Source organism: Mesocricetus auratus, unplaced genomic scaffold (assembly GCF_017639785.1).
Source record: "Mesocricetus auratus isolate SY011 unplaced genomic scaffold, BCM_Maur_2.0 Super-Scaffold_4256, whole genome shotgun sequence".
NCBI lineage: Eukaryota > Metazoa > Chordata > Mammalia > Rodentia > Cricetidae > Mesocricetus > Mesocricetus auratus.
Genome location: NW_024429182.1, coordinates 22,971,063 through 22,998,160, shown reverse-complemented (window position 1 = coordinate 22,998,160; position 27,098 = coordinate 22,971,063). Strand labels below are relative to the sequence as shown.

At 46.4% G+C, this 27,098-nt stretch overlaps 1 protein-coding gene across 5 annotated transcripts in view; it reads right to left on the bottom strand.

Moving 5' to 3' along the window:
* The window catches only part of Myof (myoferlin), a 144,123-nt gene that overhangs the window by 92,772 nt on the left and 24,253 nt on the right, over positions 1-27,098 (bottom strand). For all 5 annotated transcript variants that reach the window (XM_021224782.2, XM_021224763.2, XM_021224769.2 and 2 more), the window contains exons 4-5: positions 5,870-5,978; positions 2,503-2,590 (exon numbers count right to left, since the gene is read on the bottom strand). In XM_021224782.2, coding sequence (XP_021080441.1) covers positions 2,503-2,590; positions 5,870-5,978 — 197 coding nt within the window. The remainder of the gene's footprint in view (positions 1-2,502; positions 2,591-5,869; positions 5,979-27,098) is intronic.

Genomic DNA, 27,098 nt, shown 5'->3' with positions numbered 1-27,098 from the left:
TCCCAACTTCAGGCCAACTACACATTTAGATAGATAGATCTCTCCTCTTGCTATTTAAAATTGGCTTCAACTACAGAGTTGATTCCAGGACAGCCTAGACTACAGTGGGACCCTGCCTTAAAACAACAAATAAAACTTACTAGTTAGAGACCCTACATGTCATTTAATCCAGTCTCCTGATTGTGCAAGGAATTAGAGGACCAGAGAGAGTGATTCACCTGAGAATACACCAATGTTCAGAGTCAGATCTGCCGACTCATTGCAGCTCAGAGTCCTTGTGTCCCTGTACAAATGCCACCCTGCTTCCTAATAATGGCAGTGTTACTTGGTCAAGTCTCTCAAGCTTTGATCACCTGTGCCCTTCCCAAGTGCTGGGAGCTCTTTGCATGCAGCATGTACAGGTATCAGTAACTTTTTCTGAAGTATATCAAATTTGCCTTTTTGTTTATGAAAGGATATAAACTTGAAACACTGGAGTCAGGCTATGAATGAAGTTATGCTTTTCTTTAGTTGGGCAAAATATGCATTAACAGATGGTTCTTTAAAAATAGATGTGAGGTTTTAAAAATAGTTCTTCTGGCAACAGAAATGTACAGTCTAGTCAAGCTGACTGGCAGAAGGTGAACAAGTTGCCATGGAAACGAGTTTCCAGGCTGCCAAGTCTATATAGACTGGCTCAGCCCATCTTTCTGTTATGGGATCAGCCTCCAAGGTGGTTAGTGAAGGGGACATCTTTGATACAACATCCTGTCAGTCAACCACCAATGCCGCCAACTCTGAATCTGTCATTATGACATAAGGACTCACCAAAGCATTCCTTCAAAGGGAACTGCTGCAGGTTCTGTTCTTTGGTCAATTTGCAGAGGGCTTTCTCTGACTATCTTACCTTTGTGCTATATCGCTAAGGTTTCACATTTCTTTACAGCAGCCACGGTGTGAGTAGATGCCTTTAACAGCACTCACCACTGCCAACAGCTGCTGGCAGATGTATCTCAGAAGAGATTTTTTTCCATTCTGTGTCTTCTGAGGTCTTTTCTGTGATGCTTGCATTTTAATAAGCAGATGTTTCTTTTGTATTCAAAAAAGATAGCAAGCTAAAATTTACAAAAATTTGAAATTATTTATATAAGTTAAGGGGAGCAAGGGGTGATGTTTCTATCCCAGATGCCCTGCACACACCATTAAGGTGTGCGACAGTAAGACTGGTCACTGGCTGTGGTCTTATCATCCATAATTACTTTTCTTCTTCTACTCTTTTCCCTCCTTCTGTCTTCCTTCCTTTTCTGCACATCCTCATTTTTAGCCCAAGCATGAAGCCAGCATTCTGAATGTCACCTCTGACCCAGCCTTGTTGAGGAATCATTTTACACGACAAGGAATACTTTAAGATTAATGGGTCTTGTTCTTTTTTATAAATCAAGAAATTTTCCCTCATCATGTTATACTGACATTGTCCCCTGACACAGCCTCTCTTTAACAGTACAGTGCATAGCGATAGTCTTTAAAACCCAAACTCAAGGAACCCAGGTGCTGATTCATCTCCACCTCAATCCAGCACATCAGGACTGTGGAAATCCCTGGAGGAGACTTGGCACGTGCTTGCCCGGTGCCTGCCATCGAGCTGCAGGGAGGCAGCCTTTTGGCCCTGGGCAGATTCTCCATCTACAGTGCTACTAGGATACCAGGCTTTCACAGATGACATCATGGCAAGCATTGGGAAACAGCCTTGGTAAGGAGAACCTGTGAGGGGGAGGGGAGGCTTTCACCCCTGTGAGGGTCACTAATTCTAAGGAAGCAGAGACTCACTCTAGGGAAATCATATTGCACACCCTCCACCTTAGGTAGTTTAATAGACTTGTTCTGAAAACCTTTCTGTTTCACTGGGACAAAACTCATTTTCAGCATCACTGTCATCCCACAGAAACCATCAAGGAAAGTCAAACTCAACTTTTTGAAAGACAGGTTTGTCTTATAGACCTTCCCTCTACCTGAGGTTTAAAATCCCTCTGCAGAGTCCCTAGGCTGCCCCTGTCTAGAGTGACATCTGATGATAAAATGACCAGGAGGACATTTTGCTTGTGCTGAAGGAAAGATGCGACTAGTGGACAGAGGGGATGTTTGGGGGAGGAGAAAGGATCAGGGCTCAGAGAAAAAAAGTCCAAGGGCATGAGGCTGAGAACACATCCCAGCAATCACACCTTTGGGAGCTGTGACACATGGAGGAGGGCAGAATGGGTCTCACAGCCTGGGACACCGTATTCAGTGGAAATCTCAAAACTGAAGCAACTCCACAGTGATTCCACAGTCTGTGTGTACTGGATGAGCACAGAGAGAGCGCTTGCCATGGGAGCTGTTTCAGCATCCCCCCTACTGGAGGAGCATTTTGTAAAGGATTATACCTGTCGGGTGGGCAGGGTGCTGTGGGCACTATAAAGGCGGTTTCCTTAGAGGCTCTGTGTGCTTTAGCTGATTCTCCTTGGGTCACCAAGCAGGTCAACTTACCACCCATGCCTGACACGCTGGTCCCGCTCGGGTCATTCGGATGTGGAGCTGAAGGTGGATTGTAGCCGATCACCAGGTCAATGGTGGCCTGAATAGAAAGAATCCGTTGCAAAGAGAATCAAGGCAGGGAAAAGAATACTACAGACTCAGTATGCACAGTTCAGAAGGGGTAGGAGTCTTGGAAGAGCCGGGCAGAAAGTGAGGCTGGAAAAGTGGGGAGGGTGATGTCCCACTTGACTAGGTAAGCCAGGGCAGAGGGAGAAAGGCTGCTTTGTCACAGGTTGCCAAGGGCAACCTCACTGACTGCAGTAAAGCTGTAACAAGCCTGTGTGAACTTGTAGCAGCTTCTGCCCTGCAGTGGAGATGGCCTCTGTTCGTAGAGTTACCAACAGAGATGCCCATTTAGAGTGCTTACTTCATCTGCTGCTCATGAATGCTAACTGCTGAGATTTATTTGTATATTTCTCTCCAGAAAAGAATTTTAAGTAACTAGCCAGAAGGTATATAGTAGCATAATCGTAAGTCAGAACCGAAAGGGAAACCAAGTCTGATTAAAGAAAAGACAAATGTACAAATCATAAAGTTACAGATAATTGTCACCCCTACTGTATTAACTGTGACCCCAAGATACCTAACAATCAAACAAAAAGCACAACAAAGCAAAGCTCATGTCTTTGTATTTCATGAACTTGTAAGACTTTTAAAAAAGCTAGGAAACAGCTGGGCGGTGGTGGCGCACGCCTTTAATCCCAGCACTCGGGAGGCAGAGACAGGCGGATCACTGTGAGTTCGAGGCTGGGCTGGACCGACAGCCTCCAAAACAATACAAAGAAACCCTGTCTCGTAAAAACCAAAAAAAAAAAAAAAAAAAAAGCTAGGAAACAAATTTTTCAATCGCCCCTTCCCCTTCAGTACCTCAGATGAGAACCAGCGGCCCAGAAATGATAGGTAAGTGTTCTGTCTGTTAGCTATATACTCAACCTTGAAGCAGGGTTGCTAACTTTTATTTCACTAAGCACCTACCCACCAGTCATTGCCTAAAAGAAAGGCATTTTAATACCCAAAGCAAGGAAAGACAAACTTTAAAATTAAGAACGTCCTTTGCAAATGAGGATTTCCCCACCCCAGCTCCTATCCCCAACACACACATCAGGTTAAAAGATAAAGTACAGGGGCTGGAGAGGTAGCTCAGTGGTTAAGAGCACCAACTACTCTTGCAGAGGACCTAGGTTTGATTCCCAGCGCCCTCACGAAGGCTCTGTAACTCCAGTCTCGGGTGATCTGACAACTTCTTCTGGAATCTGTGCTTCCTGTATGTACGTGGTGCACAGACCTACATACAGGCAAAATACTCACACACATAAAATAAAACTAAGGATTAAAAAATGTTTTTAGTTTAAGGTCATTCTGATCTAAAAAGTGAGTTCCAGGACAGCCAGGGGTGTTACACAGAGAAATCCTGTCTTGAAAATCAGCAACAACAAAACAACAAAACAAAACAGAATTCTAATATTTAGGACATACCAACACTTACAAATGATTCATTATTTTTCTGAAGTCCAAATCTAAGTGGGCCTCTCTTCCTTCATTTATGGGTTTGCTATGACTAGTGACTCTCACATATCTATGTATAGACACATGTGTCTGTATTGCTCCTGTTTTTTTCTTGTCTGTTTATCAGCAAATGTTTCCTCATGGATCAGCACATATGTTGCCTGAGACTGGCCTGGGAACACTAAACAGATTAGTCAATAGGGCAACCCAAAGACCCATAGCAACCCAGCAGTCGCAAGAACAGCATTTTGGCTATTCATTCCATAGATCAAGGCTCAACATGAAGGCTAGGTGCCGGCACCACGGGGCTCAAACTTAACATGAGAAATTGTACTTTTAAAACCCAGCAGAACGCACGGTGACTCATCCCCAATTGCTGTTTCATAAGCCTAGGTCCCAGTTGCTTCAGTATTCCTAGGGATGCTTAGGAATCTCAGTAGGTGGGAGAGCATCCCAGGGGTAGTTTTCATCTCAATCCCAATGGATCTGCTGCTTTGGACAGTCCATGAGTTCTCTTCTGCACGTTATAAAACACCAGCAATCTGTAAAGCCCACAGACATCCCATCTTGCCTTGGCATTGTTTCTCTCAGATGGGTTTTGAATGGTCAGATGGCAGAGGGCATCATCATTTCTCTCAGCCGGGCTTTGGATAGTCAGATGGCAGAGGGCATTTTGGATACATGTGTTGTGATCAGAACCCTGACTCCTGGCAAGTCTCTGGGTTTCACTGTGCAGTATTGACTGTCCTGGAACTTGCTCTGTAGACCATACTGGCCTCAAACTCACAGAGATCTGCCTGCCTCTGCTGGGATTAAAGGCCTCACAGAGCAGTGCAGCGACACTGTCATCCTCTCCCCTGGATTCCCAGAGGCCTCGCCTGTGATGACACTTACAGTGATGCCTCTAGTATAAAACTTTGGCCCAGATTCACAAGCGAAGTTAAGTTGGTTGGATAATGAAGGGGTTAGAAGTCATGGGCTGAGCATAATAGTGTTTGAAGACTTCTTAGTAGTCATATGGCATCTAAATTTCCGTTATGTGAGGAAAACACATTTGAATTTTTTTTTAAACACAGGATCTCATTGTGTACCCCTGACTGGCCTGGAATTCCCTGTGTAGATCAGGCTGAAACTCTCAGAACTCAGCCTGCCTCAGCCTTCTGATTGCTGTTGCTAAAGGTGTGCACCATCATACCCAGCTTTGAATTCTGGTTTTATGTCAACAATATGTGGATTTATATAGAGAGGCTAGCATCAGAAAATATTCTGCAACCAATGTGGTGACAAAGACCGTGATTTGCCATCTTAACACAGGAGGAAACAAAAACCTTCTGTTTGTCTGATATGTTAACAAAGCTACCCAAAGCTAACGACAACCATTCAAATACCAGTACCCATGTGGATAGCATTGAACTTTATCCAGAGGGGTCCAGCTTACCACATGGGTTTTTTTTTTTTTTTTTTTTTGGTTTTTCGAGGCAGGGTTTCTGTGTGTAATAGTCTTGGCTGTCTTGGAACTCTGTAGACCAGGCTGGCCTCGAACTCACAGAGACCCGCCTGCCTCTGCCTCCTGAGCGCTGGGATTGAAGGCGTGCGCCACCACCGCCCGGCTTTCAAATCAAATCAAATCTCAACTTTTCTGGCACTGTGACTGAGAATTGAGGAGGATAAGACCCATATCGTTGGCAAATGGATCTTATGAAACCAAACTTCCAGTATTTTGGGTTGTGAGCTAATTGTCAAACGAGTCTTTCCTAAGTGAGGTTTTACTTAGCCATCTTATTTTGTTTTTCCACAAAAGCAGAGAGCTCACCCCAGTGTCTTGTCCCTTTTCATTTAGCAGGGTGATCTGTTTGTAGGGCAAAGATCTGTTCTGGTCCCCGATCAAGTCCTTCAGGGAGACAGTTGCAGTGCCAATTAATCTGCAAGGGAGACAAGAAAACACACAACAGGCTAAATGGGGGAATGCATTCACAGACCATTCGACCACCCAATTCCCTCACATCCATCCATCCTTGTAACTGCCCTGGCAGGAGTGCACATGCGCTAAAGAGAGGCATGCGCCCCTCCCTTTTGTCTATCTGACTATTGAAACCATGGTCCCCAAGAAATTGGAATTTCCTTGGGATTCTTGTGCAAGGAGAAGGAAAAGGTTAAAATATGGTCCCAGCCAGAAGAGGAACTTATGGGAGACTAGCAATGATAGGTCATTGATGGGTAGGACCATACCACTTGATCAGGACTACTTAGTTCTGCATGTCTGATGTTCCCTATTAACATAAGCCTCATGTCAGGACCCCAAAGATGGACTTTGCGGGGGACAGTTACTCTCCCCAGTGTGACTACTGAATAAACTTCCTTTCTCTGCCTTTTGCTATTAGTTCTCTCTTTAATTGACTTCCTGAGGACAGGTAGCAGAGTTTAGCTAGTTAGGGACACCAGGGCCCAGGATTTGATCCTAACATCTCATTAAAACCACCACATAACGTGAGTGTGGGCCAGAGTATTTCACAGCGAACAGAACATGGGTTACTTCTCCATGACAAGGGGCCATGTGAGAGTCAAACTAATACAATCCATGGAATTCTGAGTATCATGCATGAGGGGGGATGAGGGAACAACTGAATATGGGCCCTAGACTCCAGAGAGAGAGATGTGAGAAACCCTTAGTAGGCAAGGGAAGCAATCCTCTGAAACGGGACTCAAAAGGACCCAGACACTGCCCACTGGACAACATTTCCCCATGCCAACCTTCTTGAAGTGTTGTTTTAAGTCTAGGCTTCCCCAGGCTAGCCAGATGGGGCTAACTCACTAGCCCATGCCCTCTGCTGCAGCCTCCAAATGAGGATGTACTCTCTGCTCTCTCTTCCTGGTCTCAGGAATCACTGCAGATCTCTGTCACTCACTCTACGGCTCCCTGTTGCACAAGACTCATGGGCAGAAAAGTACACGTTGTGCCTGTCTCTGCATATGATCCCTGGGCACACTGGCTGCTTCTGTTTTGCTCAACCCATTGTTGGCAGGCACTTAAAAGGTCTTTGTGAAATGATGGAAATAATGAGTAAGTCCTCAGATACTGCGAATGCATATCTAAACATTTTATACAATTAAGGCCTGTTTTTAAAGGATTTTTTCGTATAACACACATCCACAGGGAGTTAATACTAAAATGCTTGAAGGAAAAAGTAACCCATGTAAAACTGTAACTTGGAGGCTGTAACCTGAAGTGTGTGTGAAGGAAGGGACCAGAGAGGCACAGAGCCTGGATGCTTTCATTTCAATGTGCAGACTGCAAAGGCGGATAGAGAAATAGGAAGAATGAAGCCTGTTACTTACAGCTCGCCTATGTTTGCAATGACTCATGTTAATAGGAAGCAATGTTACACAACAGAATATCACTAGCAATAAAACGGACAGCTTAGCACTGAGCCCCAAGTGATGGAGATGATGATTTTTGTGCCCGTGGTGCCATGCAAGGCATAGTGCTAGACAGGCACCCGGCCACGGAGCTACATCTCCAGGCCAAAAGAGTCATAGTTCTGTTCATTCTGCTTTGTTCTGGAGACAGGGTATGTAGTTTGAATCAGAACGGTCCCTATAGACAAATATGTTGGAATACTTGGACCCTGTTTAGGAAGGGTTAAGTGTGTCCTTGTTGGAGGAGGTGTGTCACTGGGGCTGAGCTTTGAGGGTTCAAAGACTTGCCATTTCTAGTGGACACTGCTCTCTGCCTCTTGCTGTGGATCAAGGTGTGGGCACCAAGCAGTTCCTGCTCTCCTGCCTTCCTCCACCATTATCTAATCCCTGAAACTGTAAGCACAATTAGTGTTTTATTTTGTTAAGTTTCCTTGGTCATGGTGTTTTGTCACAGCAATAGAAAAGTAACTAAGACAAACAGGTTTACTAAGTAACTCAGGATGTACTTGAACTCACTATATAGCTTAGGCTGGTCACAAAGTCATATTCCTTCTACTTTTGCATCCTGAGTGCTGACAATTCTGACATGTACCACTGTGTGTGTTTGCATATGTATGTATGTATGTACATATGTATGTATATGTGTAAACATGTATGCATGTATGTATATATGTGTATGTGATGTGTGTGTGTGTGTGTGTGTCAGGGTAAGCCAAATATGGCAGCACACACTTGTAATTTGAACACCCAGGAGACAGAGACAGGGCAATCAAGGGTCCAAGGCTAGCCTGAACTATATAGTAAGACCCTGTCTCCAAAGCATCCCAACAACAGCACATGGTTGATTATTTTCATGTAATCCTAGGTAAAGTGCATTCTTAGGCATAAGTCAAAAATCATAAAAATGTATTAATTTCTTTAAAAAAAACAGGAAGTAGGTTTGGAATACAGCTCTTGCCAATCATATTCAAGGCCTGGGTTCAATCACGTGCACCACCAGAAACAAAATAGGAAGTAAAGGCTGAGGTCAGTGTGTATATATACTTTCTGAAGCCTTGGTGTTGGTGCAAGCACATAAGTTTTGGAGTGACACATGCATATCCATGTCCTAAGACTTCAGACTGTAGGATCTGTGGCTCTCCACATACCTCAGTGACTTCAGGGACTGAGCTGTTTTACTCTGAGAATAGTTGATTCTATTGCCCAAGACCAGAGCATCATGGCAGTTTTGCACAGTCTGCCTAGTAATCCCAACTATTTGCCTATGGTTTCTTGAAAAAGGATATGTTCTGATACGGAGCTGTATGCACACACAACTCTCAGCATGTGAGGACCATCGCAGGTTCTCATCTCCTCTGACAAAGCACAAAACAGCCCCTGGTCAGCAACAGAAAAGGCATTTGCCTCTAGAATCAGGTGAAAAGTGAGAAATGACTCTCAAAGGTTGTCCTGACTTCCACTATGCATAGTGGCATGGGTACTCCACACACACACCACAGGCACTCACACACACCTCCACACACACACCACAGGCACTCACACACACCTCCACACACACACCACAGGCACTCACACACACCTCCACACACACACCACAGGCACTCACACACACCTCCACACACACACCACAGGCACTCACACACACCTCCACACACACATCACAGGGACTCACACACACCCCCACACACCACAGGCACTCACACACCCCCCCACACACACCACAGGGACTCACACACACACACCTCCACACACATCACAGGCATTCACATTCACACACACATCACAGGGACTCACACACACCTCCACACACACCACAGACACTCACACACACCTCCACACACACACCACAGGGACTCACACACACCTCCACACACATCACAGGCACACACACACCTCCACACACACATCACAGGCACTCACACACACCTCCACACACACCACAGACACACACACACACCTCCACACACCACAGGCACTCACACACACCTCCACACACACCACAGGGACTCTCACACACACACACACACATCACAGGCACTCACACACACCTCCACACACACCACAGGCACTCACACACACACACACACACACATCACAGGCACTCACACACACCTCCACACACACATCACAGGGACTCACACACACACACCTCCACACACATCACAGGCACTCACATACACCTCCACACACACACCACAGGCACTCACACACACCTCCACACACACACCACAGGCACTCACACACACCTCCACACACACCACAGGCACTCACACACACCTCCACACACCACAGGGACTCACACACACCTCCACACACACCACAGGGACTCACACACACACACCTCCACACACATCACAGGCACTCACATTCACACACACATCACAGGGACTCACACACACCTCCACACACACCACAGACACTCACACACACACACACACACCACAGGCACTCACACACACCTCCACACACACCACAGGCACTCACACACACCTCCACACACATCACAGGCACTCACACACACACACCTCCACACACATCACAGGCATTCACATTCACACACACACACCACAGGGACTCACACACACCTCCACACACATCACAGACACACACACACCTCCACACACACCACAGGCACTCACACACACCTCCACACACACCACAGACACACACACACCTCCACACACACCACAGACACACACACACCTCCACACACATCACAGGCACTCACACACACCTCCACACACACCACAGACACACACACACCTCCACACACATCACAGACACACACACACCTCCACACACACCACAGACACACACACACCTCCACACACACCACAGGCACTCACACACACCTCCACACACACCACAGACACACACACACACCTCCACACACACCACAGGCACTCACACACACACACCTCCACACACACCACAGACACACACACACACCTCCACACACACCACAGACACACACACACACCTCCACACACACATCACAGGCACTCACACACACCTCCACACACATCACAGGCACTCACACACACCTCCACACACATCACAGGCACTCATACACACACACACACACCTCCACACACACATCACAGGCACTCACACACACACACCTCCACACACATCACAGGCATTCACATTCACACACACACACACATCACAGGGACTCACACACACACTTCCACACACATCACAGGCACTAACATATAACAGGCACACACACACACACACACACACACACCTCCAGGCACATCAAGACACTCACACACATATTGACACATGACAAGCACTTATACCATCTAGTGAAACACACACCTCACAGGCACACACACTATAAATACAGGTAATAACATCCTACAGATAATAATAACACACACACACTCACACACACATCACAGGCACTCACATAACATACACACACACACACACACTACAGGCACTCACACACAAAAAATAAATAAAATGAGTTCTCCCTTCTTTTAAGGAAAATCTGTCTGACTTTGTCTAAACATGCTGTTTGCCTGGCAAGACGAGGAAACAAGAGTTATCCTTCACAGTCCATGATTCATGATGTAGTTCTATGATTAAGAAAATGACATCACACACTTGAACATGTACTGATTTGTTTTTTGTAAAGCCAGCTAGAGCCAGAGTGACCTGAACCTCTTATCGGCAGTAAATAAATCTGAGAACAGGACAGGGTACCATGAGGAAAAAGACAACAGGTAAAAGGCCTGATGTGGGATCAGGCCAGTGTCCTAGACCTTGACACTAATGACATTTTGAACCTGATAGCATTCATGTTGTGGGGGGCTGCCATGCACTTCATCAGACATGAAACCCGCTTGGTGCCCAGGACAGTCCCTTTAGCTGTGACCACCAGGTGCATTACCTAGAGTCCAGGAGGACAAACTTGTTTTCACCCCGGTAGAGAGCAATTGCTATTGTAGCCCTGAGCATTGTGTTCCAGCTCTCTCTGGGGCCTTGCCTTAGTCCCTCCACTCTTTTAGCCACTGTATTTTTGGCAAATAGACAGACAGAAGTGAATAATTTCACAGGCTAGGCTTACACATTTGATGTGTCCTATACAGGTCTGTCTAGGAAACTTTTCCTAATTTGTGGCTAACTGGAAATAAGAGGGTGGAGAACACACGAAGCCCTCTTTTTATGCTGCTCAGTGGCTCATAACCTGTTCTGACTCAACCTGCTGGGTTTCCTTCTCCAGGAGAGGGCAGCATCAGACGGCTGGGCAGGAATGGAGGCAAGCAAAGTAGCCAATTATAAACGCTAACCTCAATCCCTTCTTTTGAAAAGCTTGAGTTCCATTTCCTAAGATTTACTTTCTTGTCAGAAAATTCTGGTGGTTTATTGTGGGAGGGGCATGTAAAAGAGAACATGTGTGCGTGTGTGTGTGTGTGTGTGTGTGTGTGTGTGTGTGTGTGTGCGCGCGCACACGTGATTGTGCAGGCGTGTGAGACTATGTGTAAAGACCGTGCTTTGTAAAAGCCTGGAACGATAATCTGAGTTGAGGAAAGATGTAAACAGATGCAGCCCTGAGCCCTTTGATCAAGCTGAAGGAAGACTGCCTACAGCCAGTCCTACAGCTCCTCACGGGACAGTCAGCCAGCCAGGCCTGTTTTCCGGACCGTTGCCTGGATACAGAAAACTGTGAGAACATGGGGAATGATAGCTCGGCCTCCTACACAAGGGACAGGAACGGTTCATTCTGACCACAAGCTTATTTCCTTTAAAGGAGGTGACGCTGAGCCAAGACCTCTTTTCCTCTCTATTACTAATGTGATGCTGTAACCAGGCCAAGATGATATGCTGTGTCGGTAGTGGGGACGCCTTGCCCTGTGTCTCACAGAAGAATAACAGTCTCTATGGACTACCCCCAAGGCTATAGCAGATGGGCCACAGTCCCAAAAGGAAACTACAGTGGAAGAGATGCCAGGGTCTTGACTCTGCAGCTCTTTGGGGAACTCACAAGGTCAGGGTGCATCTGACAATGAAGGAAACTCAGCCACTGCTCCTTCAGTCTGTGACTGTGGTAGAACTCAGAGTCATGTCTCTGTGCGTGCTATGGATGTAATTCTAAGTCACAGGGATGGCCTAGCAACTAGTTGTTAAACCTGGGGGCAGGGCAAGTTGAAAGCCAACTCAGTTACTAGACAACTTAGTTCCGTGGTGTCAGTTAAGAACCTCTGTTCCCCTGGAAACATGCAATTGGTTTTAAAAAGAGAAATGGAAATGTTCTCCCCACAGGCTGGGCCCACGTTTATAGCCACATGCCTTTGTGGTGAGCAAGGACTTTGCTGGCTGAGGGCCTCAGCAGGGGGCGTTTGGGGAGCTCACATACACAGCACACATGGTCCCTTCTCTGCGCAGCCCGGATACAGCCCATGGGGACTGCTGGAAATTCCTCCACACATACTCACTGCTGCTGGCTCTAGGAACTGTAAACAGTCAGAGGACTGTCAACTTCTGGGAGGAATCATAGCCTGCAACTGGGCTGGGGACAAAAAAAAGTTTCCAAGCTGTTCCCAAATCTCCTGCGGAAGATCTGTAGAGACCATGCTATCTTCGAAGGCCCAGGCTCTGGCAGCCTGAGTTGGTCATTTTGGCTGGGCCTGTATGGCTTTGTATCACTTCCTCACACTGGGTGGCCACCAAGTTCCTCCTGGGTACAGAAAATAAGGGAGGGAACAGTCACCTCCCTTAAGAGAAACCAGACTGGCCCAGGAAGCAGGGAAGCAGAAAAGGGTTCTTTGCACAGCCAAGCTTTCTCCTAGGGCCTTCTCCTAGGCAGAGTGTGCATTTCCTCCTCAGGTTCAGATCTGCAAGGGACCCCACTGAAGAGTAACAGCTCCACCTCCCCGATATAGCACCGTTAATAACTATCAGGCTTTCTCTCCCACATGACGGTGACAAGGACCACCCTGGCCTGCCTTCAGCGATAATCCTCTTAGGTTTGCCGGAATTCCCCTATCCCTGATGTTTCCTCTTAGAAATTTTCCCTTCACTGACCCCTACCTGCCCCTTGGCTGTAAGTTCACATTTGACTGCTATGTAGGGACTTGAACCCCCTCTCTCTCCTCTACCGCAGTTCATCCATCCTGTATCTGTGGCGATGGACCTAGGTATTCTTCCTCAACAAGTGGCACAGAACAGGTTCCTCTTCGACATGCTATGACAGCAGAGTCCCTTACTAAGGTAAAAGCCGCTCAAAGGACTCCCTCAGTTCTGAGATTCACTTGCGCCAGAGGGACCCATCCTCACTGGTCTCTGATTCTGGTCCCAACTGTCCCTCAGAGTGTACTCTCAAAGCTCCCAGATGCAGCAGCAGCAGCAGCAGGTCCCTGCAGATTCCCAGAGCCTGGAGCTGGATTATTTCTTAAGTCTTTTTCTTTCCTTTTATTTTTATTTTATGTGTATGAGTGTTTTGCTACATGTATGTTACCGCACTGCATGTGTTCTTATTGGCAGTGTGGGGACCAGAAGAGTGAGCTTGATCCTCTAGAGCTGGAGTTACAGATGGCTGTGACCCACTATGTGGATGCTGGGAACTGAACCCCAGTGCTCTACAAAAGCAAACGCTCTTGACCATTAACCTCTCCAGAGTCCTGGAGTGATTCTTACATTCATGGTCTCACGCCAGGAACTCTCATGGGGCCTGGAAAAGGCGACTGGCAAAGTAGAATCAAGAAGTGTTTAAAAACCACTCAGTTGAGAAATGTGTATAGAAATCCAACTATTTCCAGAATAAACTGTAGTCAACAGAACTCTGCCAGTATCTGGATACCCCTCCCAAGGCCTTCCCTTCTTGCTCCAGACCAGGATTCTTAAAGACAGTCCCGAGGCTTTCTTGGCCATTCAAAGGCAGCATAAACTTAAAAAAACAAAACAAAACGCAGACATAGTGATCCTCCACAATGTTCCCAAACCTGATGTGAGCAGGCCTTTTCTGCACTCTCCACAAACTCCACAACCTCAATATTACTTCTTACAAATGACTATAGACAGGCAGGTAAGATGGCTCGCCAAGTAAAGGCTGCTACCTTCAAATATGATGACTGAATTTGATCCTTGGTACCCACCCATATGGTAGAAGAGCACTAATCCTTGCAACTTGTCCTCTGCCTTCATCATATGCACTATGGCATGCATACACACACACATTCACACACACACACACACACACACACACACACACACACATGAATACACACACGAATACACACACTCACATGCACATACTAAGTAAATATAATTGTGATTAATGGCTGTACCCTGATACCTTTCTCTTTCCATCTGACCAATTCTGTTCTCAGTGCTCAAGGGTTTCAATCTATGCTTGCCTTCTACAATAAGTCAATGGAGTTCCCAGATTCTTGCTGTCTAATTCTCTAGACATTAGATCAGTTTTTATCATTCATAAAGACATTCCTTCATCCATTCACATGTGGTCCTTAGAAGGAAAGGGCATAGCACAGTATAGTGATTATGAAGACAGAAACTTAACTAACTTGAACTCAACTTTGTACTATAGTCCATGTACAGACTAACTTCCTGGAGCATCAGATTCTATATCTATAAATGGGGATGATAGATCTTATCTAATGGTTCTGAGATAATAGAATAATATCAAAGTCAGGCAGTGATGTGCATACCTTTAATCCCAGCACTCAGAAGGCAGAGGCAGGCAGATCTCTGAGTTTACAGGTGAGTTCCAGGACAGCAAGGGCTATACAGAGAGACCTGCCTCAAAAAAACAAAAACAAAAGCCAAAAAGAAGAAAAAGAATGAAGAGGAAGAGGAGGAGGAGGAGGAGGAGGAGGAGGAGAAGAAGAAGAAGAAGAAGAAGAAGAAGAAGAAGAAGAAGAAGAAGAAGAAGAAGAAGAAGGAGAAGGAGAAGGAGAAGGAGAAGGAGAAGGAGAAGGAGAAGGAGAAGGAGGAGAAGAAGAAGGAGGAGGAGGAGGATAGGGGAAGTCCTGTGTATATGTCAATAAAGCACTGTTGGCCAATAGGGAAGTAAGATAGGTGGGACTAGGAGTCAAGGAGGACTCTGGGTAGGAGAGACACAGGGAGTCAAGATGTAACCGCCATAGGGATAAGAAGCCCGGAAACTTCTCCGGTAAGAGAAATACTTAGATTAACAATTATGGGATAAATACTTAAGTCAGAGATAGCCAGTAAGAAACAAGCAAGGCCAACAGCTTCATAATTAATATAGCCTCCTGTGTGTTTATTTGGGACTGATGCGGCTCTGGAACCAGGCTGGCGGGAAGGCTTCCCTTTACAGAAGAAGGAGGAGGAGGAGGAGGAGGAGGAGGAGGAGGAGGAGGAGGAGGAGGAGGAGGAGGAGGAGGAGGAGGAGGAGGAAGAAGAAGAAGAAGAAGAAGAAGAAGAAGAAGAAGAAGAAGAAGAAGAAGAAAGAAAGAAAGAAAGAAAGAAAGAAAGAAAGAAAGAAAGAAAGAAAGAAAGAAAGAAAGAAAGAATAACATAACAAGTACTTAAAAATCAGCTTTAACTATTTCAGATACCACTCTGGAAAAGGAAGCTAAGAAAAACATAAGTGGATACTTAGAGGAACCTCTGATCCAGACTCCTGCCCCACCCAAATCTTAAAAGACATGGGGTAGAGCAAGTGGGCATGAATAAACATATTAGATCTCTTAGAAAATGCTGGGTATAGTAGCCCCTGCTTATAATCCTATCACACCAGAATCTGAGACAGAAAGATTGCCATGAGTTTGAAGTCAGTCCAGGCTAAACAGCAAGACGGTCTCAAACAAACAAGGGACTGGAGAAAAGGTTCAGAGGTTAATGTTAATAGCATTTGCTCTGTAATCACGAGGACCAGAGTTCAAGTCCCAGAACCCACATGATAGGAGAATGCTGGGTTTTGCTGGCTTCCAGCTTAGCCAAGAAAACAAAAGTACCAGATTCAGGGAGAGACCCTGCCTCAAAGAAATGGGCAGAGAATAATACAGAAGGACAATGATGCCCTCTTCGGGCCTCTGCATATACATCCATGCAAGCACCACACAAACATATACACACATGAATAAATACAGAAAAAAGAAAACTTAAAAAACAAATAAATATGAAACTACTAGAGCAAAACTTAGGGAGCATACTTACAAATATAAGCATAGGTAAGGACTTTTTGGACAGGGCTTTGATCACTCAGGAAATAAGACCAATAATCAACAAATAGGATCTCATGAAGTTAAAAATCTTTTGTATATCAAAGGAAACTGTTTATCAAATGTGTGTGGGGGAGAAGTTATTGTTTTCTTTTGCTTTGTTTTTCAGGGCTGAGAATCAAACCCAGGCCCGCGTGCCTTTTCCTCTGAACTATACCCTGTCCTCTGATCAGACATGACCTCTATAAAAGGTGTGGGGTGTCCCCCAGTGCCTCAAACTGTTGCTGGCATGAGTTAGGCATCAGTGAGTGTTTGCGGGATGAGTGAGTAAACTGACATTGTCATTGAAGACAGTCCAGTGACGCTGCAAATTCTAAGTTACAAGCTTCCTCTACTAAGAGCTCACCCTCTGAAGAGCAACAGGATGCTCGCGGCTGCTGCTCTTCTCTTTCATCTCCCGGCATGGCACATCTTTCTCCAGGTCTGTGCCCCATGCTGACCAACTCACAAGACCAAAACGGAGGCCCTGGGACTTTTAGGAATGACATTGGCCTCCCTCAGGTCCTGTGTAGTTCAGTCTCTTATTAGGACAGGGCTGCACACTATCATAAGTTACCCCTATATCATGTAAAATAGTAGTTTCTTTAGGCTACATCTTGCCTTGAGAGGTTCCATTTACAGGTAGCTTTTGAGGAAGCCGGATGACTCTGCATCCTGGTGGACACGTGAATGGCGCCATCTGTCTGACACCTTCACAGCACAGATCAAAAAATGACCTATTTCTGGGAGTACAAAGTGCTGCACTATAAATTTCTCACCTCACAGGGTCACATGGGCATATTAAAATCATAGTAGGAAAACCAGGGCCAAGAACTTATCAGACATGACAGACTGAGGAAGGTCTGTACCCCATTAAAAAGATGGGCTTCTAACCCTGTGACGGTGACCCATCATCGGACTACCTGTTACACAGTCAGGGGATGGACAGGCAGAGAACTCGCAACTATCCTAAGGCCTTCAGTTTCATTGGGTCCCCACCACTGATGCTGCTAGCTGGAATTGTCCCCTGCCTGTTTAACTGCTCACCCATCTGGACCTGCTGTCCGCTCATCTGCTCAGCTGGCCATCTGCCCTGACCAGGTCTTGCCGTCCTCACCTCACTGCTGCAGCTCGGCTTAGATCCTGCAGCCTGACTCTAATGCCAGCAGCTTTCCCAGCCTCTTCTGCAGCTGCCTTTGATTCCAGTCTCACGCCCAGCGGGACTCCTTCACATTTTATCAGTTTCCCAGCTTTAGCCTCTAGGATTTCTTTGAAATGTCTTGCCTCTTGAGCCCTTTGTAGCCATTCTGCAATGATGCAACATGCATGCGTGCACACATACACACATACTTACTTACAAAAAAACATTTACTGTGTGATGTATAACATACCATCTGAGAGCTAATATTAATAATTGAGGTTGGAATGAAAGAACCTGTGATTGTCTCAGTTCTAGCTGTCAAGGAAAGCGGGATTATATGGCAAATTGCTGCCAACAAAGCCACCAATAACTTACGACTTTACTGTTAGTCCATAACTCTAGATGCTGTAGAAATACACAGATATTTGTCTGTGTTTCTGAGACCTATCCAACGTCCAAAGATACTCATCAGTAACAGCTCTGTCTTCTCATACAGGTGTTGCTCTGACGAAAATATAGGCTTTTTATTTGTTTGTTTGTTTGTTGTTTTTAATCAAAACGAGGGATTCCTCTCCACAGTCCTCCTGCATCTGCTCGGGTTTTCACTCGGCTGCTGGGACTGCTCCCAGCTTTTCTCTTGTAAGAAGACTTTTCCTAAGAGCTCTTCTCTTTTAAGGAAAACTATAGCCCACAGCTGCTGACCTCTCACCAGGCTCTCCCAGGAGAGGACAGGACAGACGCGTCATTCTCAGGAGGGAGCCAAAGCCATGAGAAAAAACAGGATTAAAGGCTAGAAGGCAAGTTCTTTGACATACCACAGAAGCAAAACTTCTCACAAGTAGGACCACACTTTGCCCCAGAATTTTTTTCATTCCAAACCACAGTTTTTCTGCATTCTCCAATTGAAAAGCACTTTTGCTCAGGAAGTTAGTATATTTCACAACTTAAATTTGCCATTTTCATTTTCTATTTCATATCTCGTAAAACCATGTGTGCATGCTAACATACTCGTGCTCACCAGGCTGTCCTGTCACTCTCTCCTTGCATCCTGACCCTCGACCCTAGAGCATGTGTGCACACACTCATGCACACACGGAGGGAGAACAGTTCTGACCTCTGTGTAAGAGGGTTCTAGCATTCCCCAATTAGCTCCACTCACTTCCACTTAGGGAGCCTGGTGACCCTCTGTGTTTTTCTGAACCCCTTCGCCTTATTTCTCTTATCTGTCAGTCAAGGATATGACAGTCTGAATTGTTACAGAGATTAAATGCAGCTACGTATGTGTAATAAGGGTTTCTGTAAACCCACAAAAACAACAATTATATTGTTCATCAGGAAGTTGAAGTCATGCTTTTCTAATTATATCAAATGTGCCCTAGCTACCCTTTACTAAGAAAGTACTGTAGCTAACTTCTTAAAATTGAAGGAACTTCTCAAGAGTTACCCAACTAGTGAGTGACAAAATGAAATCCCAGCTAAACTCAGGATCAGGCAGCTGGCCTCTTTGCAGTCTCTTATGCAAGAACTTGGTAGTTTTCCTTCTTGGTGTATTACTAAGCTTTCTATCTCCTCCTTCTAATGCACAAAATAGCAAATCATAGCCTTGCCTAGGGACCAACATTCTGACACTGCTGCTAACTTTACACTGTGCATGTGTGTGTGTGTGTGTGTGTGTGTGTGTTAGGGTGAGGGGATGTGGTGGTAGTCTTGCATGAACACGCATACTCATGCAAACAGGGAAAGAACCCTGGAAACACAGGTTCCTGCAGAGATAATTATGATCATTGTATCACAGACATTGTCATTTTCATTCTCCAGCAGCCCAATTTGGATCCTGTTTATAACGTCCTTGTCTCTACTGCCTACACACTCCTCTATCTTCTTTAGTCTATAGACTGGAGCTCCACAGCCCGGTCTACCATCCACATCTATCACAATACTATCCAGGTCAGTCCCTGTTCCCCTCCTCTCTCCCTTTCTTAGGCCTCCCCCTCTCGACCTTCCTGGGCATCTGTAGAATCCTTCCTGCATCTCTCCAACTCCGAGGGACAGCCAGCATATTCCTGGGACCCCCTGACTGCACTGTACTAGGGTACTCAGCTGGCCCATATCATTTCTCTCCCTTTCTCAAGACCGCAGCACTGTGTCAAGAACACCTCATATCTGAAAACTACCAGCCCCTGGGTTGTGCCCAGGTTTTTAATTGTGTCTGGTGGGAGGGTAAATACGATCCCTGTCATATCGCGTTCACTAAAGCAGAATTGCTAAACTATGTGTCCTTCAAGCATGGGGATTCTGATGCTGGGAGACAGCAAGCAGTTTGGCCAAGGCCCACTTCCTAGTGACTGAGAGCTGGATCTCTAACCAGCTTCGTTCTATCAGTGTTTAGCATCAGTGCTCTTGCCTTCCTATGAGCCCAATCTTCAGCTCTACATCTCTTGGAAAGGCCACCAGACTTGTGAGGACACTTGTGTCCCTGTGTTTTAATTGTCCTAAGCCTTTTGTAGCCAAAACCAAGTGTCTGAGAACTGTTCCAGAGAGCTGAGGTGGACAGGTTCTACACAAGTGATCTGTCACTAGTGGGCCGACCTGATAGCCACAAGGTAACTGTAAATGTTAAACGCTGCTCATAAACACACTTGTTCACACATTCCTTCAACAAACATTTATTGAGAGTCCTGTGCATGCTGGGCATTGTTAAACTGTTCACGCTACAGCATTGATCAATACAAATATGGAGCCTGTAGTCTGGCAGAAGGAGGTAAGTGACTAACTTACACAAGAGCGAGCCTTGAAGACGGAGCTGAATGCAAAGCTAAACACAACAGATGTGGAGATAGCACACATGCTGAGCACTTGTCTCAGACCTGGCCTAATGTCTGCTTTCCCACGTCACCTCTGTACTCATTCAGAGCTACATAGGGCAGAGCAGTGATGCTGTGAGAGGCTTGGCTCCTGTGCTATGCTTTGGTGATCAGAGGACCAATGACAAGATGTCACACTTGCAGTGTAAGGGAAAGAGCATCCCATGCAGAGCGGGCAGTAGATGTAGTGTCCTGCTTGGTGCTATTTCCTCCTGGGCTTCCTTTGTGAATGGGCACGTGTGTACATGCATGTGTGTGTGTGTGTGTGTGTGTGTGTGTGTGTGTGTGTGTACATATGCACATCTCAAGAACTAGCAAATCTCTCTCATTCCTGCCCATCCAGGAACCAGACCACTGCTCTGTAGGAACTCCAGTGGATGACAAGGATCAGGGTCCTCAGACTCTCTGAGTCCCAGGTGTCTGCTGCTCTCCTAAAGTCAGTGTGAAGAGTAAATGAGATGTGATCTTCGACCACATTTTGACCAATGTCGTGTATAAGCATAAGCATTAACAGCACAAACAGACTTTCTTAAAGGAGGAGCCCAGGAAAAGCACCAATACTCTGACACTGAGAGTGGGGACTTCTTTTGTAGGAGAGGTGTTGCCTCTTTTTTAGAATTAGGGAGAAAAATGCTTCCATCTTAGCAAAGTCAGAATCTTGTCATTCTACCTACAATTTTGTTCCCACAGGTCCAAGGCTTCCAGGGTAACAAAAAAGTTAAGATTCCAAGTCTGGATGAAAATGACTGACCATCTCAGGCCTGCTGAGTGAACTTGAACAGACCACTCTGAAGAAAGGCCCTGGATCTCTGGGTGCCTATTTGTGGGACATCGCTAGTTCTGGTCTCCACTAAAGTTCTTACCACACGAAGTCATTGCTTGTCTGTAGAGGGAGCTACCTTTTGTCTGGACCAATCGTTCCACTCTGACCTCTCAGACTGGACTCCTAAGAAGATCCTGTCGTGTGCCTCCTTAGAGCACAAGGCTTTCGCCTCTTCTCCCGCCCTCACTGAAGTGGGCCAGACTGGAAGCAGCTTGGAGAAACCAGCTGGCTCCCAGCCCGAAGCAATATCCCTGCTGCTGCCGAGCTCACCGGGGCAGCCTGGCTAATCTCTGTGGGTGTGGCCGCCTCACACAGGCCAGCCCAGGCTGCCTGGCACTGTTTGCTGACAGGCCCTAAGCAATAGAACAGCAGAAGCCAAGTGGGAACTTGAGTTTGTACTGTCAGTCTCCATGGCAACAAGTAAGTCAGCACAGAGAACATTCTTAAACTGGCAGAAAAACCCTCAGCCCCACCCTGAAAAGCCATCCCTCCCTAGGCAGCCAGCAGATCCCCAAGGTCAAAAGTCCGGAAAAAAGTCAAACACACAGATACTTTGTACAAAACATATAGCTTATTTCCAGATGCTTTCCCTCCCAGAATGTACAGGTAATTTGACTGGCATAGATGTATCACTGGATTGGTGGAAATGTCTAGAGAGTCAAAGGATATGCATGGTCCTGGCATGCTCTTAGTAGGGTAAATCACAGATGACGGAAATACACCCTCTGCTCCATACTGAGCTGACTCAGGCCAGAATGTCAAGACAGCAAGCAACTACACAGAGAGACATCTTTAGGGTAGAGAGCTGATCTCATTTAAAAACAAAAACAAACAACAACAAAACACCTGCCCACAAGGTGGGGCAGTGCAGCCTAAAGTCCATTTTGTCCATTTTTTCAGGTGAGTTGTCCTCAGTCTAAAACCTAGTGTTTCTGGGACGATAGCTTGTGTGCTGGTCTTATGTCAACTTGGCACAAGCCAGAGTCATCTGAAAGGATGGAACCTCATTTGAAAAAAAAATGTCTCTGTAAGGCTGGCTGTAGGACATTTTCTTAACTAGTGATTGAAGGGGAGGGCCCAGGCCATTGTGGGTGGTGCCATCCCTGGGCTGCTGGTCCTAAATTCTATAGGAAAGCAGGCTGAGCAAGCCAGAATGAGCAGGTCAGTAAGCAGCTCCCTCCCCTCTACAGCCTCTGCCTCAGCTCCTGCCTCCAGGTTCTTGCCTTGCTTGGATTCCTACCCTCGCTGCTTTTGAAGGTGAACTGTTGAAAGGAACTGAGTGGCTGGATGGTGGTGACTCACACCTTTAATCCTAGCACTTGGAAGGCAGAGGCAGGTGGATCTCTGTGAGTTTAAGGCTAGCCTGGTCTACAGAGCTAGTTCCAGGCTCCAAAGCTACATAGAGAAACCCTGTCTGGCAGGGGGAGTGGGGGGGGCTGTGTGTAAAATAAACCCTTTCCTCCCCAAGTTACTTTTGGCTGCAGTGTCTTATCACAGCAACCATAACTAAGACAACATGCAAGCTCCTATCACCCACTTACCATCACTCAGCTGAGGTTTGCAGACTGCACCTAGTGTGGGACCATCAAGACCATGGAGCCATAGGCAGGTGCGTTTCTCTGAGGAAAAAGCACTGGCAGAGAGTACGGGGTATAGACAGAAGGGCAGGGTGGGTGGGCACCCCCTGGGAGCCCTGGAAGTCAAGGACATTGGGTACCTTAGTCACTGGGAGGAAAAGGTGGAGGGAGGGATAAAAGAGTGATGAGGGCCAGCCTCATGTTTTCCTAGAGCTGACCTGTTTCTGCTCATCTGCTCTGCACAGTGAACATGAGCTTTGCGTGTTCTTTATAGTGAACACATTCTCATTTGTTCTTTACACCCAGAAACAAGAGCAGCACATCTCAGTCACAGTCTGGAGATACAGTTCAGGGGGAAGAGTGTTTGCACGGCGCACATTCAAGCCCTAGCACTGGATAGAACGGGCATGGTGGTTCATGCACGGTGGTGCACGCCTGCAATCCTGGCACTTGGGAGGTGGAGGCAGAAGGCTCAGAACTTGACCGTCAACCTTGGTTACAGAGGAGGTTAGAGGCTAACCTGAACTACATGAGATCATAGCTCAACAAAACAAAAAACAAGGATAAAGAGAAAGCTCAGAAGATAAAGACACTTGCAGCTAAGCCTGATTACCTGGGTTAGATCCCTGGTATCCACGTGGTAGAAAAAGAAAATTGCACGCCTTCCCCAACTCCTGCAATAAGTTGTAAAAACCTGTACCTAAGTGAGATGTGCACAACTCCAAAATCTAGGTGGGCCCTCTTATAACAGAACTCATCATAGCTCTTTTGTTCAGACAAAAAAAAAAAAAAAAGAACATAGAGAGAGACTGCACAACCACTGTCTCAGCCCTTGGAGAAAGAAGTAAGCACAGAGTGTAGAATGGATTTTGCAGGCTGTGCAGGCCCTGTCTTGATGATTTCAGGCAGATTGATCCCATGCTGAGATGACATCATTTTGGATACGCTGGGTTAAAACAGTATGATGAATTTCTTCTTTATTTTCTTTTGGGGGGGCGGTTCCGAGGCAAGGTTTCTCTGTGGCTTTGGAGGCTGTCCTAGAACTAGCTCTTGTAGACCAAGCTGGTCTCGAACTTACAGAGATCCGCCTGCCTCTGCCTCCCGTGAGCTAGGATTAAAGGCGTTCACCACCACCACCTGGCTTAGTATGATGAATTTCTCTGGCTTCATTTTTACTTTGCTAATGTAGCCACTAGGAAAGCACGTGCGCCCTTTAGCTATTCCTATTGGAGGAGGCTTGTCTAGAACACTGACAATTCCTCCATTTGCAAAGAGAGGAAGAGAAGGGCGTACACACTGCTAGTGACAATTGGAAGCTACCATGGGGCTCTACTAACCACTTCCCCAGAGCTTTGAATTATGGGAACTAAAACTCTCTTCTGGAGGTTAAGGGGGAAATTGCTGTTCATTTAACAGTTCAAAACTAAGATATGCAACATAACCTTAAAAGGCTAGATTGGAGCTGGGTATGGCAATGCACCCCTGTAATCCCAGCACTTGGGAAATGCAAGCAAAAGAATCCAAAGTTCAAGGTCATCTCTTGCCACACAGCAAGTCTGAGACCAGTTTGGGACACGTGAGACTCTGTCTTCAAAACAAACAAACAAAATATTACATTGCTGTAGTGTAAATCCAACTACATGTTGCTTCTTAGTCTTAGAGAGTGGGTAGGACCGAAACATTCTAGAATAAATTTATATACTTTAAAAAACTGTTTCAGTCACAAGGGGTGTAGGTAAGTAATAGAGTTTATTTTAAAAGGCCTACATTGTGGGGTTGGGAAAATGGTCAGTGGGTAAGACACTTGGTACACAAGCATGAGTTTGGATCACTAGGACACATATAAAAACCCAGGTTTAATGGTAATGTAACACTGATGCTGGGGGTCAGAGACAAGTGGGTTCTGGGGATCACTGGCCAGCTAGCCTCAAATACTACTACTACTACTACTACTACTACTACTACTACTACTACTACTAAATAGTAATAGTAATAATAAAAGTAGAAAAACAATTCAGGAAGATATCCCAGTGTTAGCCTCTGACCACCACATGTTTTAAAACTGAAAGTTCATCTCTCTCTCTCTCTCTCTCTCTCTCTCTCTCTCTCTCTCTCTCTCTCTCTCTCTCTCTCTCTCTCTCTCTCACACACACACACACACACACACACACACACACACACACACACACACACCCACACTAACAAATCTCTATCTGGGGAGCAGATGTCTGTTGAGACTCCCTGACACCATTGAGTAAAAGATTCCAACAATTATGTTGACCATAGAATTTACTGTCAAAGCCACAACCCCCCTACAGCAAATAGGGTACTAGTAGTCACCGTGCCAGGAGATACAACCAGAGCATGCAGCCTGACTCTCAGCTTCCTAAATCCTCTCATCACAGCCTTCTGATTGTGCCAAAAGTGCCTGACGTAAGTCTTACATCTTTAAATGCACTAACACTGGAAGACAAGGTGTTTCTTGTGATTCAGTTGAACACTGGGCCCTTCCCCCCCAAAATCTGTTTTACTATAGCAGTACACCCAATAAACAATGACACCTTCTAATCATGGTTGAGAGCAACCTGCCTTCCCATGAGTTATGGCCCCATCAAAGGACTTGGTTACTCGGAATTAGGAACCCAAGACAGGGTGCTGAGTCTTGGAGGCCAATGTCCTGCTCTGGGAATGAGACGGACTCCATGCTGCCTTGTGCATGTCCTGCTCTGGGAATGGGGTGGGCTCCATGCTGCCTTGTGGATCTGTTTTATCTCCAGGACATGGAGTGTCTTCGTGAGTACCAACAGGACCCTCCCTGTTGGAAACTCAAAAAGGCAGTGAGTAATATGAGCAGTCTGAAGAGTTTAAAAGATGAACAAGACACTAGAACTGAAATGTAGCAGGGAGTTGAATTTGAATGAGATGTGTATGTGCCAGCCAGTTCCAAATTCAGGGAGAAACCCTGTCTCAAAAAAATTATTTTAAGTAAAATGAGGTCATTAAGACTAAGCAGGAGGGGCCAGGTGGTGGGGCACATGCTTTTAATCCCAGCACTCAGGAGGAAGAGGCAGGAGTATCTCTGTGAGTTTGAGGCAAGCCTGGCCTATGTAGTGAGTTCCAGGACAGCCAGGGCTACATAGAGAAACCCTATCTTGTAAAGCAAGCAAACAAACAAACAAACAAAAAACAAAAAGACTGAGTGGAGGAGACCCACATGCCTGTCCAGGGTGGCCTGCCTTCGAGGGGAGAGCACGGGCCTCCAAGCACCACAAGGGTGCTATTATAGTGAGCAACTATATGGTGGGGTATGGGAGAAAGAGAGAATGCCTCATATCCTGTGGGGAGAGGCAGGTCTGAAGAGGTGAAGGCAACGAGGAGTGGGCTGGGGTGGGTAGCTTGCCATGGTGGTATCTGGACCTGGGTTGCTGCCAAGGCCCGTGTCTGCGTCTGCGTTCCTGCTGCAGCCACTGTCTGTGTTGATGTTCGTGGTTCCTGTTACCACTCTTAGGATGGGGATGCACGGAGTTGGCCCTGCTCCTCACTGGCTGCAACACTAGGGAGAACTGATTTTGCCCCTCACCAGCTACAGCACAGGAGAACAGGCCCTGCACCTCACCTGGGCAACACAGTAGAGTTCACCCTGCTGACAGGGGGTGGGGAGTTAGAGGGTAGGGGAGCGTGAGTCAGCCCTGAAACTGTGAGTGTGAGAGACCTGGCCCCACCCCTCATCTGCCAGAGTGGGCAAGGAAGAGATACCCCCGCCATCGCTACCACCACACACGCCTATGGCAAATGGAAGAGTTGACCCTGAGGACATAAGAGCAGGAGAGCTGTCCCTGCCCCTCACCAGCTGCTGCACTTGGGAGAGTGGCCCCTGCACCTCACCTGGGCAGCACAGTAGAGCTGGCCCCGATGGTGGAGGTGTGGGTGAGGCTGCCCTAGGGGCAAGAAAGCAGGAGAACCAGCCTTGCCCCTTGCTCCTTGCTGCTTAGGGTAAACAAGCCAGGCTGTGTTGGAGAGCTC